Genomic DNA, 16,553 nt, shown 5'->3' with positions numbered 1-16,553 from the left:
ATATAACAAAACTTGTGGATGTGTTTCATACACTTTTTACTATGGCTTGTAGGAATTTCTACTACCAATCTATAAAATTTTATTTCGTTGTATATTTAATTTATATAAATATAACTATTTTTCTCAATATATTGATATTTTTACATATAACAATTTTTTACGCAACACCGCAAGCATTTGTTCATTATTTTGGTTAAAATAGATATATCTTTCTCCCACTATCCTGTGACGATTCTGTTCGATTCTCATCATACAGATTTGGAAGGTTTACAAGCTGGTACTATTTGGAAGAAAAGTGAAAATTTATATCTTTTATTTGTTATTTTTATTTTATATAATTATAATTTTGACAATTATTACGGTTAACAAACGAATAAGTGTAAAGTTTTATGGTTATGAAGCCGTTAAATAACATACGAACACATTAACAATACTCGCAACCTGTATACATTTTGGTTCTCACAGAGGGCACCACCGTCCTAAGCTCTTTCCTTCACAGTTCGCCGCTGTGACTCAGGTTCGTTCTCGTACAAACCTTATTTTTCATCTGTAAACATCTAAGTTAATCTGTCATTTCTTTTCTTTGTAAGGTCTTTACGTTACAGAACGTTTAATTGGTTATGAATATATCTCATTAGAAAGTCGTAGTTTTCCTCTAAGTTAATCAAGTAATCCCGAGATTACGGATATTTTCCAGACTTAATTCATGCCGTATTGACAGGTCATGTGAAGAAAGTGTTTTAACAAATGTTATCATTATCCCAAGAATCTGGATCTTGTTTATTAATTATGTCAGGAAAGATTGCGACGTTGTGGTATTCTGTCTTTAATAGGAAGTTCAATAATTCTTGAAATACGACCAAGTTTGTACTGTTCTGATGAACCACTAGGAACCTCTTACTTTTGTAGACACGAGTATTGTTGGCTGATTTATACAACGGTGATTGATGTCGCAAGAAAAAACATTCTAAATTTAGGTTGAAGAAAAGTCAATGTGATTCTGCACAACTGCATTTGGACAGGGTACTACGGCGAGTGTTTTTGTTTACTGGGCCTTCTACTATCCGGTCCAATAGGGAACGGGGTGGACGACCGTCGGTCAGCATGTGAGGTTATTTCTAAGGAATATTCGGTTTGATTTGAATCTAAGACCGTGTTTTGTTCCAATGAATCTAAGGGGTGTACTTTTTTTCAATCACATGCAGTCTAGTTTTATTTTAGCAGAATCTAGCTTCGTACCTACCAGCCAGGTCTATGTATTCTTCTAGCAGAACCTATGGGCTTTCTTGTCTCATGAGAACTAAAGGCAATGTCCCAGAAACCATTTACCTTTCGTTAGCGTTATAGCTAGGTACAATTAGCCTACCTACTGTCCGTACCTGTGTAGGCTACTTTAAGGATGGGGTCATGTTAAGGTAAACGACTGAGTGGACTACCTGAGCCAGTCTTGCCTGCTTGTTGACCCACCTTTCAGAAAAAGTGCTTTAACCCATCCTGAAACCAGAGATGGACACCATTCACGAGTCATCGGTTGTGGAAGCAACACCTCGAACCCTATAATTTTCCTCTCGAAACAAGTGTGTTCTCCCAAAGTTCAAAATATTGTCGTCATTTAAGATTAAACGGAGGTTAATGACAGTCTAGGAAGGAGTTTACAGTTTTGCAGGCCAATTTCCAGGGCTACACAACAACCAAATCCATCCACACAGGTAAATAGGCCCTTCTACCTCGGTTGGCCTTCACCTGGAAGACCTACCATGACCCACAACCACTCAAAACGGTCAACATGGTGTCACCGTCTTCTCTTCATTCATTGCATAGGGTAAAATACCGCATGGTACAGGGGTGGACCATGTACGATCAATGTGTACAACTCCAAAAAAAGTACATTATAACGCGTCCTGACATCGGAGATGGGCATCAGACGCGACTTGATGTTGGTGAGAAACGGAGCTAAAGACCTCTACTCCGGTGTCAGGACGCGTTATAATGTACTGTTCTTGGGGTTGTACACATTGATCGTACATGGTCCACTCCTGTACCATGCGGTTTTTTACCCTATTGCTTTTGCCGCTGCTAACTCCGGTTACGTTTTTGGACTTTTATCAGGTTATGTGACTAGGGTAAACAACCGCATGGCCTGGCTCGACTCACTGATGATCACGGCTGAACACCCTCCGAAAAAGTACTTATAACGCTTCCTGACACCGGAGATGGGCATCAGTCGCAACTTCTTGTTGGTGAGAGATGGAGCTAAAGACCTCTACTCTCCTTTTGAAGTATTTTCTCCAAAGTTAGAAATTAAGGCCAAATTTAAAGCATTTAACAGAAAAGGGTGTCCAACGCAGTGCAAATCTCACCAAAATGCTTTTGAAATTTTTACTTGCGCTTGAATAGGGGTAAAAAACCACATGGTACAGTGGTGGACCATGTTCGATCAACGTGTACAACCCCAAAAAAATGTTCATAAGGTAAAACACCACGGCAGGCCAAACAGGCCACCTACAATCAACGCTTGCCACCCTCCGAAAAAGTACATTATAACGCGTCCTGACACCGGAGATGTGGGCATACAGGTGTCGCGACTTCTTGTTGGTGAGAAACAGAGCTAAAGACCTCTACTCTCCTTTCGAAGTAAGTATTTTCTCCAAAGTTAGAAATTAAGGCCAAATTTTAAGATTTAAACAGAGGGTACTGAAAAGGGTGGCCACGGCAGTGGAAATCTCACCAAAACGCTTTCGAAATTTTTACTTACAACTAAAAATGGGGTAGATTACAGTTCAGTTGACCGGACCGTGTAACACCATTTTGCCCTCCCGTCCGTAATCCCTCCGCCAAGGTAAGTAGTTCTCGCAGATGACCCGCAGCCTACCAAACTTGACCCCAGCCGACCAAACCCGAACCCAACCCACAGGACCGAACCCGAACATGCATCAACATGAAAGCCGATTCTCTTCGATATTTTTTAATCTTGCCCAACTAATCTTTAGGACCTCCAATTTAATTTTACAGTATTCTATATTTTCACCCATGCCCAACTGAACTGTAAGAGCTCCATTTTTTTCCCTTCGTTATTCTATTTTTTTTCCCATGCTTGCAGGAGTTCCATTTTTTTTTCATTATTCGTATTTTTGACTCTTGCCCACGATAGTTTTACCCGTGCCAACATAATCTGTAGGAGATACATTTTTTTTTCCCCCATTATTCGATATTTCTTTCCTTGCCCAACTCTCATCTGTATGACCTACATTTTTTTACATTCTTCGATACATATTTTCCAGGTACTAGTTATCCGCTAGGATAACTAGTACCTGGAACGGACCATGCCCGACCTTCCTCGACCCTTCAGTTCAGTCTGTTCCTGCTTCTCAGCCAGTTCATGCTTCGTCATAGCTACCATGTCTTCTTCTGCCGAGATTTGTCGTGGTTCCGCACACGTGGCGTTCGCTGCCGCCGTTCCCGTCACGCTGGAAGACATATACATTTTGTGTCAAGACGAACGATCCCTAGTTAGTTATTTAATGAAAACAAATTCCCCTTGTTCAGTCATCTCGGAAAACAACCGTCCCGCCAAGAAAGAAAAAATAAATCCTCTACCCAGAAGATTTGAACGACTCTGATTTCTCTTATTAAGTTCTATATTTCTGGACGACTAGCAACATCTCCAAGGTAAGGTTATCAATGTAAATGCACGTTATTCTAGTTATTTTTTGCCAAAACCAAAATTAAGCACGCCATTGTTATTTTCCGCTTTGCTGAAGTCAGGCACGCTCAACACATCCCCGAACATTCACGTTCGCTAGAAGTCCACGTGTTCGAACGCAGTCCATGTGTTCGAGCAAACAACGTGGCCTTGACTTTAACCAATGTATTCTCGGAAATATTCATTTTGTTTAGTTATCAGTAAGGATATACGGGTGCCAGCCATATTTATGGACAAGTTATATTGGTAGATATTTATAATGTTAACTTATACACAGGGGGGGGTCCAGCCGAGGGGGGGCGAAGCCCCCCGGCCAGGTAAGGACATACAGACTTAGTTTGGTTAGGTCGGTTCCTTTGGTTAGGTAGCAAATCACGTTATTAATAATCTATATCTGGGGGGTCCAGGTGGGGCGAAGCCCCCCGGCCAGGTAAGGACGTGGAGACTAGCCTTATGGTTTAGGGTTGGTTCCTTTGGTTAGGTAGCAATCACTTGTTAATATACTATACTGGGGGGTCCAGGGGGGCGAAGCCCCCGGCCAGGTAAGGACGTGGAGAACTAACTATGGTTAGGTTGGTTCCTTTTGGGTTTCCCGGTCAATCACTTAATATACTATCCTGGGGGGTGGGGTCCAAGGGGGCCACCCCCGGCCAGGTAAGGGCACGCGGCCTAAGTTTGGTTAGGTTGGTTCGTTTTGTTACGATCACGCGGAGCTCCTACAGTTTAGTTTGGAACGGGAGCTCATACAGTTTAGTTGGCCACTGGTTTTTTTTGCTTGGGTTTCGTGATTTTTAGTGTTCATTGCCGTCGTTTGGTTAGCCTAACACAACGGGGGAGGGACGGGACCTCCTACATTTTTGTTGGTACGTGAGCTCCTACAGTTTACTTGGCAACGGGTTTTCGTCTGCTAGGGTTTTGTTGTTTTTCGTGTTCATTGTCGTCATCTGGGTTTCCCCCCACCCAAACCCCGGTTTTCCCAATTGGATCCCCCCTTACCGTTTTCATTTACTCGCATGTACTCCCCCACCCAAAACCACCCCGGTTCCCAAAAGGGTCCCCCATTATCGTTTTTATAGGTTTCGGGGTTTTTAAAACCGGGCGCCAAAACAAAGCGTCCGCCATCTTGTTTGTATTGCTCCGCATATTCCATAGCAGACGAAACCCGTGGTCAACTGAACTGTAAGCGCTCCTAAAAATGTTTCGAAGATTTACGCCATCTCAGTGTTTACGGAGTCGCTTGTGTCAACAAACTTTACATTTCCTGTGATAAATCCGCACACCACTTGTACCCACAGACGCTGGGGCACTTTTCATCTTAACAATCGAAACATGGTAACCAACTGTTTTGGTAGAAGATGACGAGAGCGTGCTCTTAGCTATTTTTTTAAATAAATAGAAAACTAAAACATCAATATTTTTACATATTTATGATGATTAATTTGAAATATTCGTTATTGAAAAGAAAAAGTAACTCGACTCTGACTCAAATTTAAGTAATTATTTTTCGGAATTGGAACCTTCTTTTAAGTTTGGATTATGACGTCACGACATCTTGACTTTCGTACCTATTGTAAATAATTGCTATACTCACTGACTTGCAGAACAGTTTACCAGTTATTCATGCAGATTGTTATCAGCTATTCATGTAATTGTTATAATCGTAATGCGCATATATATCTATTATTATTTACTTTTTGGATATATGAAGATGTTTTACTGCCGGATTACCGCCGTAGTGTGACGCAATCGTTTTCGTCCCTCCCTGGGCCTCTGTCTGATTTCGCACCATAAGAAAATTATGGGGCTGAATTTGCAATGACCAGAAAGTCGTTAAAAAGAGGAAAGTTAGCATTGAGGGGCATATGTTTTGACTGAGAAAAATACAAATTTATTCAATAGCTAGCTTGTAAAAAATACTTTGTTATAAAAACTTGATTGACAACTAAGCAGCATGTCTACTGTGGGTTTCAGAGACAGTGCAGGCACGTTTTTGGGCAGTACCTATTTCTGTAACGAACACTCGTAACAGAACGAGATTTTGCTATAGTGCATTACATCCAGTGCCTCTCTCTCTCTCTCTCTCTCGTCTCTCTCTCGTCTCTCTCTCTCTCTCTCTCTCATCTCTCTCTCTCTCATCTCTCTCCTCTCTCTCTCTCTCTCTCTCTCTCTCTCTCTCTCTCCACCCCTTTTCTTCTTCGTTCCTCCGCCTTCCTTTCTCTCTCTCTCTCTGTTGCCATTCAGTATGTGTTGACCCTCCAAACTGGGTATAAGACTACGAACAAAACGTTAAAATTGGTGAAATTAGGCTATGTATTGGAAGTATATATACATAAATATTAAAGCAATTTTATCATTATTGCATTACTATGACAACTAGAATTCATGGAAACAGTTTATAATAATGGAACGGCGTATGTGTGAAGCCTCCACTAATGTGGCAACGATGATTTTGCCATTCTTAGCATGCAAACATTAAAGGTTACATTTATTTCTGGCATACATTTATTAAAGAAATTCAAAATACTATTATAGACTTAAATCAATGGAAAAAAAAAAGCAAAAAGAATATATATATAAATAATCCACTTATCCGTAGTTGTTCCTCTATGGTTTTCGGCAGCCAGATGTACGAAAAGGTTAGAAACATAGGATTGTATCTACTTTAGAAATATCTGTAATTTTCGGGGTGATTTGGTTGCAAAAAATGGATAATATACATGAATTAAATTAAAAATTTTTAAATAAAGTTGAACTAAATAACGAGTAAAGTAAACAATTTAGGGAATAAAACTTTGCAGTTTTGTCGTCTGCTGTTCGTAACTGTTTGTGGCGCACGCTCTTAGGAACCATGAACAGCAACTTGTTTAAAGTGCAATGTTGAGTGAATCGAGACCAAAATGTGTATAATAACAGTCAAATAAGCACTGTCGAGTTTCACTTGATGGCAGTAAGGACAAAAACCATTGATTACAAGGTATAAATTAATCCAGTTCAAACCATGACCCCGGGAATTAAAAGTTTCATACTTTCAGTAATATAGGCAACAAATTGTGCTGATTACAACTTCAATCTTGAGTAAGATCAATAAACGATACATGTATTCGTTAACATTGTTCAAATGAGTGCTGGGAAAGATGGTGGTCGTCACTGATCAGAACCTGTACATCCACACGGTAGCCGCCATATTGGATTTCAAAAACTGCCTTGAAAACATTTTACGAAGAGCGTCACATGCTTATTTTAGTTCGTATGGAGCTTTCATATATCACATTATGTTGACGAAACTTCAATCTTTTGAATGGTATGCTTGGAGTTGTAATTGTATTCTTGTTTCACCATTTAAATATCGAGTGAATAAGACCTGTCCACCGTGATAAGGGTTGGTAGTTGCTGGTGTTTCCCCCTAATTGGTGAAACAAGAATACAATTAAACTTTAAGCATACCATTCAAAAGATTGAAGTTTCGTCAACATAATGTGATATATGAAAGCCCCATACGAACTAAAATAAGCATGTGACCACTCTTCGTAAAATATGTTTTCAAGGCATTTTTGAAATCCAATATGGCAGCTACTGTATGGATGGCAGGTTCTGGTCAGTGACGGACACCATCTTTCCCAGCCTTCCCAGCACTCATTTGAACAATGTTAGCGTATATATATAACGTTTATTGATCTTACTCAAGATTTGCATAACCTTTATGGTCTGAACGGCATTTCTACAAATGTATAAACTCGTTAGACATAACGCCGGCGCTGTTGACCGAAAATTCTGCCATAAGAATACCTTAAAATGCCTTATTTTTTTAATAAATATTTTTGATGACAGCTGCAAAACTGATTCGCCGCTAAGCGATTTTGCCGTTAAACGCGGGACGCCTGTACTTATAATGGTAAACCAAGCCTTTTTGGACACCCTGTACATTAAGACAAAAATTATTCCCGCCATGACTTCACTGTCAACACGCTCTCAACGTATTTCAAGTGCAATTTGGGGTGAATTAAGAACAAAATTTGTATAATTACAATCAAATAATCACTGGAGTGTCATTTGTGATGGCAGTAAGGAAGGATAAAACCACCGATTACAAGGTAAACATAAAATTCAGTTCAAACCATGACCCCAAGAATAAGACATTCATACTTACACTAATATAGACAACAAAAGGTTTTGTTGTGCTGATTACGACTGCAATCTTGAGTAATATCAATCAATGTTAACATATATATACTAATATTGTTCAAATGAGCACCGGAAAGGGCGTGGTCGTGGTATTGATGCCGAAGGAAAAAGGGACTGGATGCAATAGACGGCATATTTTACAAAATATCAAGTGAATAGGGGTGATCTGCTTGAGGAAGGTGGACTCAAGGTGGTGGTTTACCCTAACAGTATTTGGGTTGCTTATTAAAACTATACACACAGATATATATATATATATATGTATATCATATATTTATATACACAGGCATTTCCCGGGTTACAACGGGGTTCCGTTCTTGAGACGCGTCGTAAGCCGGAACATTGTCAAAAATCCTAAGAAAACCTTACTTCTAATGCTTTAGGTGCATTCAAAACTATGTAAACTGCATTCTTAATGCATTTTTCATCAAAAGAATCTTTGAATATTGATTATTTTGCATTTTTGGTGTCATATTTCATCTGCCAGATCAGCATTTGTAGGTGTCGTAACTGGAAATAATTTCTGATGAATATAATTGAAAAGCGTCGTAACCTCGGAACGTCGTAACCCGGGGACTGCATGTATGTACAATTGTAGCTCGATATATGTATATGAATCACGGTGTGATATGACACACACACCCCAAGGCCCAGTACTAAACACTGCAGAATACATTTGACGCCCCAATCCCTAGTGGTTATCGTATTTGCAGGACTGTTCCTTGCAGTCTAAGGAGTTACTGCCTAGAATTACCATTAAAAATTCATAGTAAGGGGTCAGCACATATTCAAGGGTCATGTAGGCCATATGAAAAAATAACTGCGAATGATGCGTTGAAACAGCCCCAAAACAAAACCACTCCACAAGCCTCACCAAGGCCAGATGAATTTTTTCATGGTTCGTGTTATGTAGTCTGCTACCCTGAAAGTGAGTGAGATTTGGTTTAGTGCCCAAACATGTGTTGGATTGCTGGGAATTGGTGGATTTTGACTGGATTCATAGTATAGGGTAGTCAATATCACACTGGTAGGCAGTTTGGTGAAGTGAAAATGTCCCATTGATAGAGGTTAGACTTATGATAGTTACATACTGCTCAAGAAGAGCAGAAATGGTACTAGGTTAGGAGCTTTGGTTGCAAAAAGTCCTTTAAAAGATTAAAATGTAATTTATTGCTTTAGTACTGCCCCAAGCCTAATCGCCAAATGGTGATATACCGCCAAAAACTAACATTAAATTGTTAATAAGCAACCAAAATACTGTAGGAATCTGCAATTCGTTGCTAAATACCCTCCGTCTCAATTACTTAGATTAACCGAAGTTTTTGTTTGAACATGTTGATTACCCCATGCTACCCCTTAACTGTAGCCTAGTAGCATACATCGAAAGCCAAAATTTTGTGGGTTCCGTCCTCGTCCTTTGGGTAAACCTCCATTGACTGCTGGAAACAGTGGAAGTGATAGGCCTCTAGTCACATTATCTTCGGTGGGCATTTAAGTCTCCTCTAACTGTAGGGTGATAAGTGAGCCAGTACAAACTTTATTATTAACCTAATTGAAAGTTGCTAGAAATTCAAGCAAACTGAAGACTGTTTTTGTGGTATTGACTCTTTTGCTGAACGTCCCTCCCCAAGAGGGTGGAGCTAAACAAAGTTCCCATTTTACAGAACCAGAGGAGCTCAGTACTTGTCTTCAGTTTTACTGTAATTTCCATGTAACTCTAGACTAGGCACTGGGGTTTTAACATTATACATAAGAAAATAGATGTCAAACAACTCTGTGTACTGCATTAGCCTGTTCTTTGTATATGCTACAATCTATTGCATTTTTCACATTGGTTGAGAAATTCCCTCAATAATCCCAGCTGTTACAGGAAAAAAAATGGGAATTTTCAGGGTTACAAACAATTGCCTAATTGGGAATTTGGAAGGAAGTTGACAACAGGTTATGGCAATAGTGGTTAGCTTGTAATTTGGCCTAATGCTATCTGGTAATCACTGTATGTGTCAGTCATATGTATGACTTCATAGGTTCTTTTACTCGTCCCATAATGATTGGTAAGGTGGAGGAGGTAATGCTGTACTACTATGTACTTATTACCAGCTGTATCTGAAGGATATTATAAGTACTTGTGTTTGTATGTTCAGAAAAGGGTAGATCTAAGCCCTTATACTGCAGCCAACTAGACTGGCAGATGATGTTTTTCTATAGAATTTTATCTCCTGAACAAGAATTTAAAGTATATAATATTTTTTCAGCCGGCTGTATTTAACCGGTAATTTACATTTGAATTCTATCCTACGGTAAGGGGGAGCTATGGGAATGCGGGATTCTGGGTGGGGTAAAACACTTGGGAGAATTGGGGCTTAAACCCTGTCCTACGGTAATGGAGGCCAATGGGAAAGCAGGGTTATGGGTGTTGTAAAACACTTGGGAGAATAGCGGCTTAAACTCTGTCCTATGGTAATGGAGGCCAATGGGAAAGCAGGGTTATGGGTGGGGTAAAAAAAAACACTTAGGAGAATTGTGGCTTGAACTCTGTCCTACGGTAATGGAGGCCAATGGGAAAGCTGGGTTGTGGGTGGGGTAAAACACTTTGGGGAAGGTTTTTCTGTGTTGTTTCCTCTTATTTATGACATTTCAAACACAAAATACAAGCTGAAATAAAGCAACATATATACCAATAATGGAGCCGTTACATAACCAAAATCCACATATTACGACGCAGAATCCTACTGCGAATGTGCTATGTTATAGGAGACCAAGGAGAGCTTTTTTTTCAGTCACCAGGCACCGACTCCTTACCTATGTTACACTTCTAAGCTTGCCTTTAAGGGGTCGGCCCCCCCGGTCAGGTAATAAGTTTTCTAGGTTAGGTTGGTTAGTTAGCATCATAACCTATATGTTCCACTCCCTGCTGGTTACATATCCCACCAAGGTCTACCAGAATTCAAATATGGCGGTTTGTTTATGTTTATTGGCCCCAAACCAAAACTTCGAAGATTGTTCAGTTGAAGTAGACTGTGGCAGTTGATGTTTTCCTAAGTTATTTTACTTTACAAGAGTTTAGGGTAATATTTTGCTGGTCGCCTCTAATTAATCTGCTGTTTACACTTGGACTCTGTAGGTCAGTATATCGCACCCCTTGTATCGTCATGTAGTCTTCAAAGGTAAATTACGGTTTAATTACAGTCGGCCGAATAAATATTACTTTAAATTCTTGTTCAGTAGGTAAAATAACAAAACATCAACTGCCATAGTCTACTTCATTGCGGAATGAGGGCTTAGAAATTACCCAGAAAAGTGCCAGTTGTCTAGTGAATCAGCAATATTTAAACTTGTAAAAATGAGTACATACCTGATATAAAAAAGTATAGAATAATGACCAATTTATTCTAACTAATGAACTTTTATGTCAAAACAGTGTTACTCTGTGGTATTATATGCGTTTTATCATATATATTGTCCAAAATACATCTTAACATGGAGTGGTGCAGAGATGTACATTCTTTATTTTAGTGCCTTTTACTTATTGTAATGTTTTGTTGTCTTGCATGTGAGCTAACATCTTGTTCTTTAATTACAGCACGATGGGTCGGGTAATTCGTTCGCAGAGAAAAGGTGCGGGATCGGTTTTCAGGTCCCATACCCACCACCGTAAAGGCAAGCCTGCTCTTCGTGCCATTGACTATGCTGAACGCCATGGTTACATCCGTGGTATTGTTAAGGTATTTGTCAGTGTGTATATACATCAAGGGTTAATTCAATTTTAAGTAATTCTTGTTGCAGGGTATACATTAAAGTTGCAAACCTTTAAAAAATTACTTTTCATTTCACAGGGTTAGGCTTGAAGCTGTCAAAATGCAATACAGTTCACAGATTTAGGCATGAAGCTATCAACATGCAATACAGTAAAAGCAAACACACACTGTTCTTTCATCAGCTCTCCCCCTTATAATTAATATTTGAAGGTGTTTCAGTTTATTGAAATGTCAGGTTTTAAGCATATGAAATAAGTTCTCAAACTTTTGCACTAGCCTTATGAATACTCTGAATCGTAAATTGGATGTTTGGTACAACAGTTTATTAATTATGATATACAGTCAAACCTCGTTTTTTGTAGACTTTTTCAACAAAATTTTTGAGTTTTCGTACGCTCAGAAATGGTCCATCCAGACTCCAGCATGTGACCATCCCCCGTATCAAGCACTGTAACAAAGCATCCCTTCTTCTTTTGTGCCCCATTCTGCTTTTGTGTTCATTGTTTTTGTGCTTTTCTATTTGAGTGTAATTGCTAAATAAGCCATCATGGGGCAAAGAAAGTTCCAAATGCTAGCCCTTGTGTAGAAATGGCGAGAAACACTAGAGATTAAGAAATAAGTTATTGCAAAGTGTTGAAGTGGCATACCAGTCTCTGTGAGAAAATGCCTACAACAAGAGGTGCTGTTAGTGAGTTTAAGGCCAAGCAGAGGCTTGTTTGAAAAATTCAGAAAACTAATGGGCATACATAATGTGCCTACTTGAGGGATTAAGGACATAATTGCAAATTGGAATGATGGTAAAATAAAAATTTTGTGGAAATTACCATCCCAACAAAGAAGTTGTAATCCATGTTTCCAACACGTTTAATGATAATGTCATGTTTAACTTAGGGCAAATTTAGAAGGGAAAAAAAATCTGGACAGCGGTGTTGTGTGACGGGGTCCAGTATCTCAAGCTGGTCCCAGTGCCAGTATTAAAAAAAAATAAATAAAAAAAAAATAAATAAATAATAAAAAAAAATCCCCCCCCCCCCAAAAAAAAAAAAAAAAAAAAAAAAAAAAAAAAAAAAAGAGAGAGAGAGAGAATGAATTAACCCCAGATAGGGCCTTGATACCTGAAGTCCTTCTGGAGGGAGATTCCCCTTCCAAACAATAACCTCTACTCCCTCTCCCCTCCTCTCTCTGTCTTCCTTACGCTAACAAGTGTTTTCCGTAAAGGTAAGCATGATGTTAAATGTTCATTTATTCATTTCATTAGTCATTAAATTTATTTATCATTGTTTTCTGTAAGGAAAATTGTTTATTCCCTATAAGATTAATTTGTCTATTTTTGGGGGTCTGGGATGAGTTAATTGTATTTACATTATTCCTTGTGGGGAATTATTGTTTCCGGTTGTGTGGGAGGTTCTGGAACGGATTATGTACGAAAACTGAGGTTCCACCGTATGTAGGAAGTAGTCCATTATGACAGAAGTTTGGTTTAAGTAACAGTTAATCTGAATGCCTTTAACATTGTAATTACCTTGTTTCACAATTTTTAGGGAATGGGGCAACTAAAACATTCATCCTCTTTTATGTCCAGTTTAAAGGTATAATAATGTCATGCTTTTTTTTTTTTTTTTTTTTTTTTTTTTATATATATATTATATTATATATATATATATCTATATATATATATATATAATAAAAATTTATAATATATATATATATATATATATATACATAAAAAAAAACAAAAAAAAAAGATAATGTTACCTTCAACAGAAGAATGGTAGCTTTACAGTCCATCCACCCCAGTGACGATGATGTGTCCCAGGTCCATTCGCCTCGGACCCAACTACATCAGTAGTTGATGCGCCCCAGCTGCTCAATATTGATAAGTTGCAATTGGATATAATAATAGTTTCCATATATAAAAAAAATTCTGTATTGCATATTTGACAAATTAAGTTCCTGCACCCCAAATCCTATTGTAAAGGAACTCAATTGGGGAGAGAAAATGATTAAATACATAGGATGAAGTGATAAGTTTTATTTTCTTTATTCATTATCACTTCGCAAAAACAGACAACGCATGGGGATGGTGGCAGAGCAGATGCCATGATGAAAGTGACTATAAGCAATATTTGTACTCGAACGTAACTTCATTTGGTTAGTTTGAAATGTTTGAAATTTTTTGTTCGGCCATTGATCCGAAGTATACTTATATAGTACTATTTGCTTTAGAGTTGGGGTGCAACGACTTCCCCAACAGACAGATGTGCCCCTACGGGGCATCGTCACTGGGGCGGATGGACCTGCTACCGAATGGCAAGGTCAGCTTTTAACTGCTTTGAATTTGTTCTGGGCTCTACAGATGTTTGACCATACTAGAATTTTAAGTTCCTGGATATATTAGTTACCCAATTTGGTCAAATGCACTTTGTCAGGGTTGTATTGTTCTTATGATGAATTTATAATGCAGAATGAATGTTAGATTGTTTTCAGTTATTCAGCTTTAGATGTGATGAATTAGAACACTAGTTTCAGGGATACCTTTTCTTGCAGAACATGATCCATGATCCCGGTCGTGGTGCTCCCATTGCTGAAGTTCATTTCCGTGACCCTTACCGTTATAAAACCAGAAAGGAATTGTTCATTGCTGCGGAGGGAACATACACAGGCCAGTTCATTTACTGCGGCAAGAAAGGTATGCTAATCAATACAGGTCTGAAGGAAAATTTTATTTGGAAAATTGTAAATTATGATAGTAGCCATGGAGCAATTGAGTTTTTGATGAAATACAAGTAGAATAATAAAGTTTAATTTTTTATTTTCAGCTAATTTGGATGTTGGAAATGTATTGCCCATTGGAAGCCTTCCTGAAGGTACCATTGTTTGCAATCTAGAAGAGAAAACTGGTGACCGTGGCCGTCTTGCCCGCGGCTCTGGAAACTATGCCCAGATTATTGCCCACAATCCTGACACTAGAAGGACCCGTGTAAAGCTCCCATCTGGAGCAAAGAAAGTCCTTCCATCAGCCAACCGTGCTATGATCGGTAAGTTTTTATATTCGATTTCTCCTGTTTTCAGTTTGTGTCATAATGAAATATACCTTGACAGTCCCAAAAAGACATTTTGTTAATATTTCTCTTGGTGGTTGTGCATTAGGAAGGCTGTGTACATTTCAATGTCAGGCTTGGCTTTGAAGTAGACTAACATGGGTCAGGGGGTTTGTTCTGGAAGTTTGTCCAATGTTATTTTCTGCAGTACATGGTGTCACTTACTTTTCACTGTCCAACACCACAGGTCTGATTTTTTAATTTCACTATTGTTGAATTTTTGGATGGTGGGCTCTTGAATTTAAAGGTTGCAGTGCAGCTTTGATGTGATCAACATGTAGTTGTTTGTTCTTATGCAAAGTCATCTGTGTTGATTTAGCTCCTTGAACTTTATTGTGCATTTTCATGGTGCCATTCTCCTCTCCAAGGAGTTGGCCTTTTTCTCTTGTGCCTTATGAATATGGTAACTGTTGAAGTGTTATGAGAATGGTCTCCTAGAGAATTAAGCTTTGGTTATAAATGGGCTGCTGTATTAAGCTTTTGTTGTTTAATAAAGTTTGACATTGATATTGAAAACATTGGTTACATCATTTATGGTGTGGTGTTTTTGATGCTTGCAGGTATTGTTGCTGGTGGAGGTCGTATTGACAAACCCATTTTGAAGGCTGGACGTGCTTACCACAAGTACAGGGTAAAGAGGAACAGCTGGCCTAAAGTAAGAGGTGTAGCAATGAACCCTGTAGAGCATCCTCATGGTGGTGGTAACCATCAGCACATTGGTAAAGCCTCCACAGTGTCCAGAGGCAAGAGTGCTGGTCGTAAGGTCGGTCTCATTGCTGCTAGGAGGACTGGTCTTGTACGTGGTACAAAGAAAGATCCTAGGCAAAATAACTAAATATAAAAATAAATTTTGAAGAAGATATATTTGTAATTATCCTTCCATTGAACTATAATGTATCGTGTTTAGTGGAAAAAATGTATAGACTGCATAACTTCATCATATCAGTTTGATGAAATAATTCAGGACAATCACCGTATGAAGATATGGTTATCACTGTTTAACTTGTTGAATTATATTGTTTACCAAAGGTAAATTTAGTAGTAATGCTTTTTGCATTTTTGAAATATTGACTATTGAAAGTGAATATACTGTTATGTATAATATTGTAGGAGTTGGGAAACCAAACACCTGTTAATTCTAAATTTGAATTTTAAGTATGAAACACACCACATTTGAATGTTTTTTAAGAAAAATGTCTACTCGCACATCGGTCAGTAGCTTGGTAATTTGTTTTCTGATGCATTCAGTGTTTTATGTTTGTAATTTGTTTTTGTGTAGAATAGCAAGAATAGAAACTGGTATATTCAGGTACAAAAGTTTTATGGCAAAATAGCCAGACATAGAACTTTGGAACAACCTGCCAAAAGTTGGCCATTTTTATATATGGAACACAAGTGCTATTACACATGAAATTAGTGCCTCAGTGCATAGTTGGTATGATGGGTTGCCACCTCTGCGGCCGCCAGCTTGATTCTCGGGCATTCCATTGAGGAGTGAGACGTATTTTTGGTGATAAAAGTTCTCTCGACATGGTTCGGAAGTCACGTATAGCCGTTGGTTCCGTTGCTGAGTAACCTCTGGTTCCATGCAATGTAAAAACTATACAAACATGAAATTGATTAATATCTTCAAGGACTTTCAGCTGTCTGGTAGGACTAACATCCTAGGTGAGGGTCCCAGACTAAGAGCACCCATAGGCTTAATTGTATAATTACCTTGAGTGAAGAAATTTCTTACATATCTAAGAAGTTATTGCAGTGTTCAAAGCCTGGTTAGGATCCTTGCAAAGCTGGTATTAAATTGTCTTA

At 38.6% G+C, this 16,553-nt stretch overlaps 1 protein-coding gene across 1 annotated transcript; it reads left to right on the top strand.

Annotated features, from left to right (window-relative positions):
- Positions 1 to 369: 369 nt before the first annotated feature.
- LOC135208793 (large ribosomal subunit protein uL2-like) lies at positions 370 to 15,604 on the top strand. Its single transcript, XM_064241320.1, has 5 exons — positions 370 to 517; positions 11,469 to 11,610; positions 14,191 to 14,332; positions 14,463 to 14,681; positions 15,305 to 15,604. The coding sequence occupies exons 2-5, from the start codon at positions 11,473 to 11,475 to the stop codon at positions 15,577 to 15,579; spliced, it is 774 nt and encodes a 257-aa protein (XP_064097390.1). The 5' UTR covers positions 370 to 517; positions 11,469 to 11,472; the 3' UTR covers positions 15,580 to 15,604.
- The last annotated feature ends 949 nt before the right edge of the window (positions 15,605 to 16,553 follow it).

Source organism: Macrobrachium nipponense, chromosome 35 (assembly GCF_015104395.2).
Source record: "Macrobrachium nipponense isolate FS-2020 chromosome 35, ASM1510439v2, whole genome shotgun sequence".
NCBI lineage: Eukaryota > Metazoa > Arthropoda > Malacostraca > Decapoda > Palaemonidae > Macrobrachium > Macrobrachium nipponense.
The sequence above is the reverse complement of the archived record's forward strand: the minus strand, read 5'-3'. Positions and strand labels throughout refer to the sequence as shown.

Excerpts from the sequence above, each read along its gene's own strand:
- LOC135208793 (XM_064241320.1), top strand. The coding sequence starts at position 11,473 with ATGGGTCGGGTAATTCGTTCGCAGAGAAAAGGTGCGGGATCGGTTTTC. Across the intron at positions 11,611-14,190 it reads ACATCCGTGGTATTGTTAAG|AACATGATCCATGATCCCGG; the intron begins GTATTTGTCAGT and ends CTTTTCTTGCAG. Across the intron at positions 14,333-14,462 it reads CATTTACTGCGGCAAGAAAG|CTAATTTGGATGTTGGAAAT; the intron begins GTATGCTAATCA and ends TTTTATTTTCAG.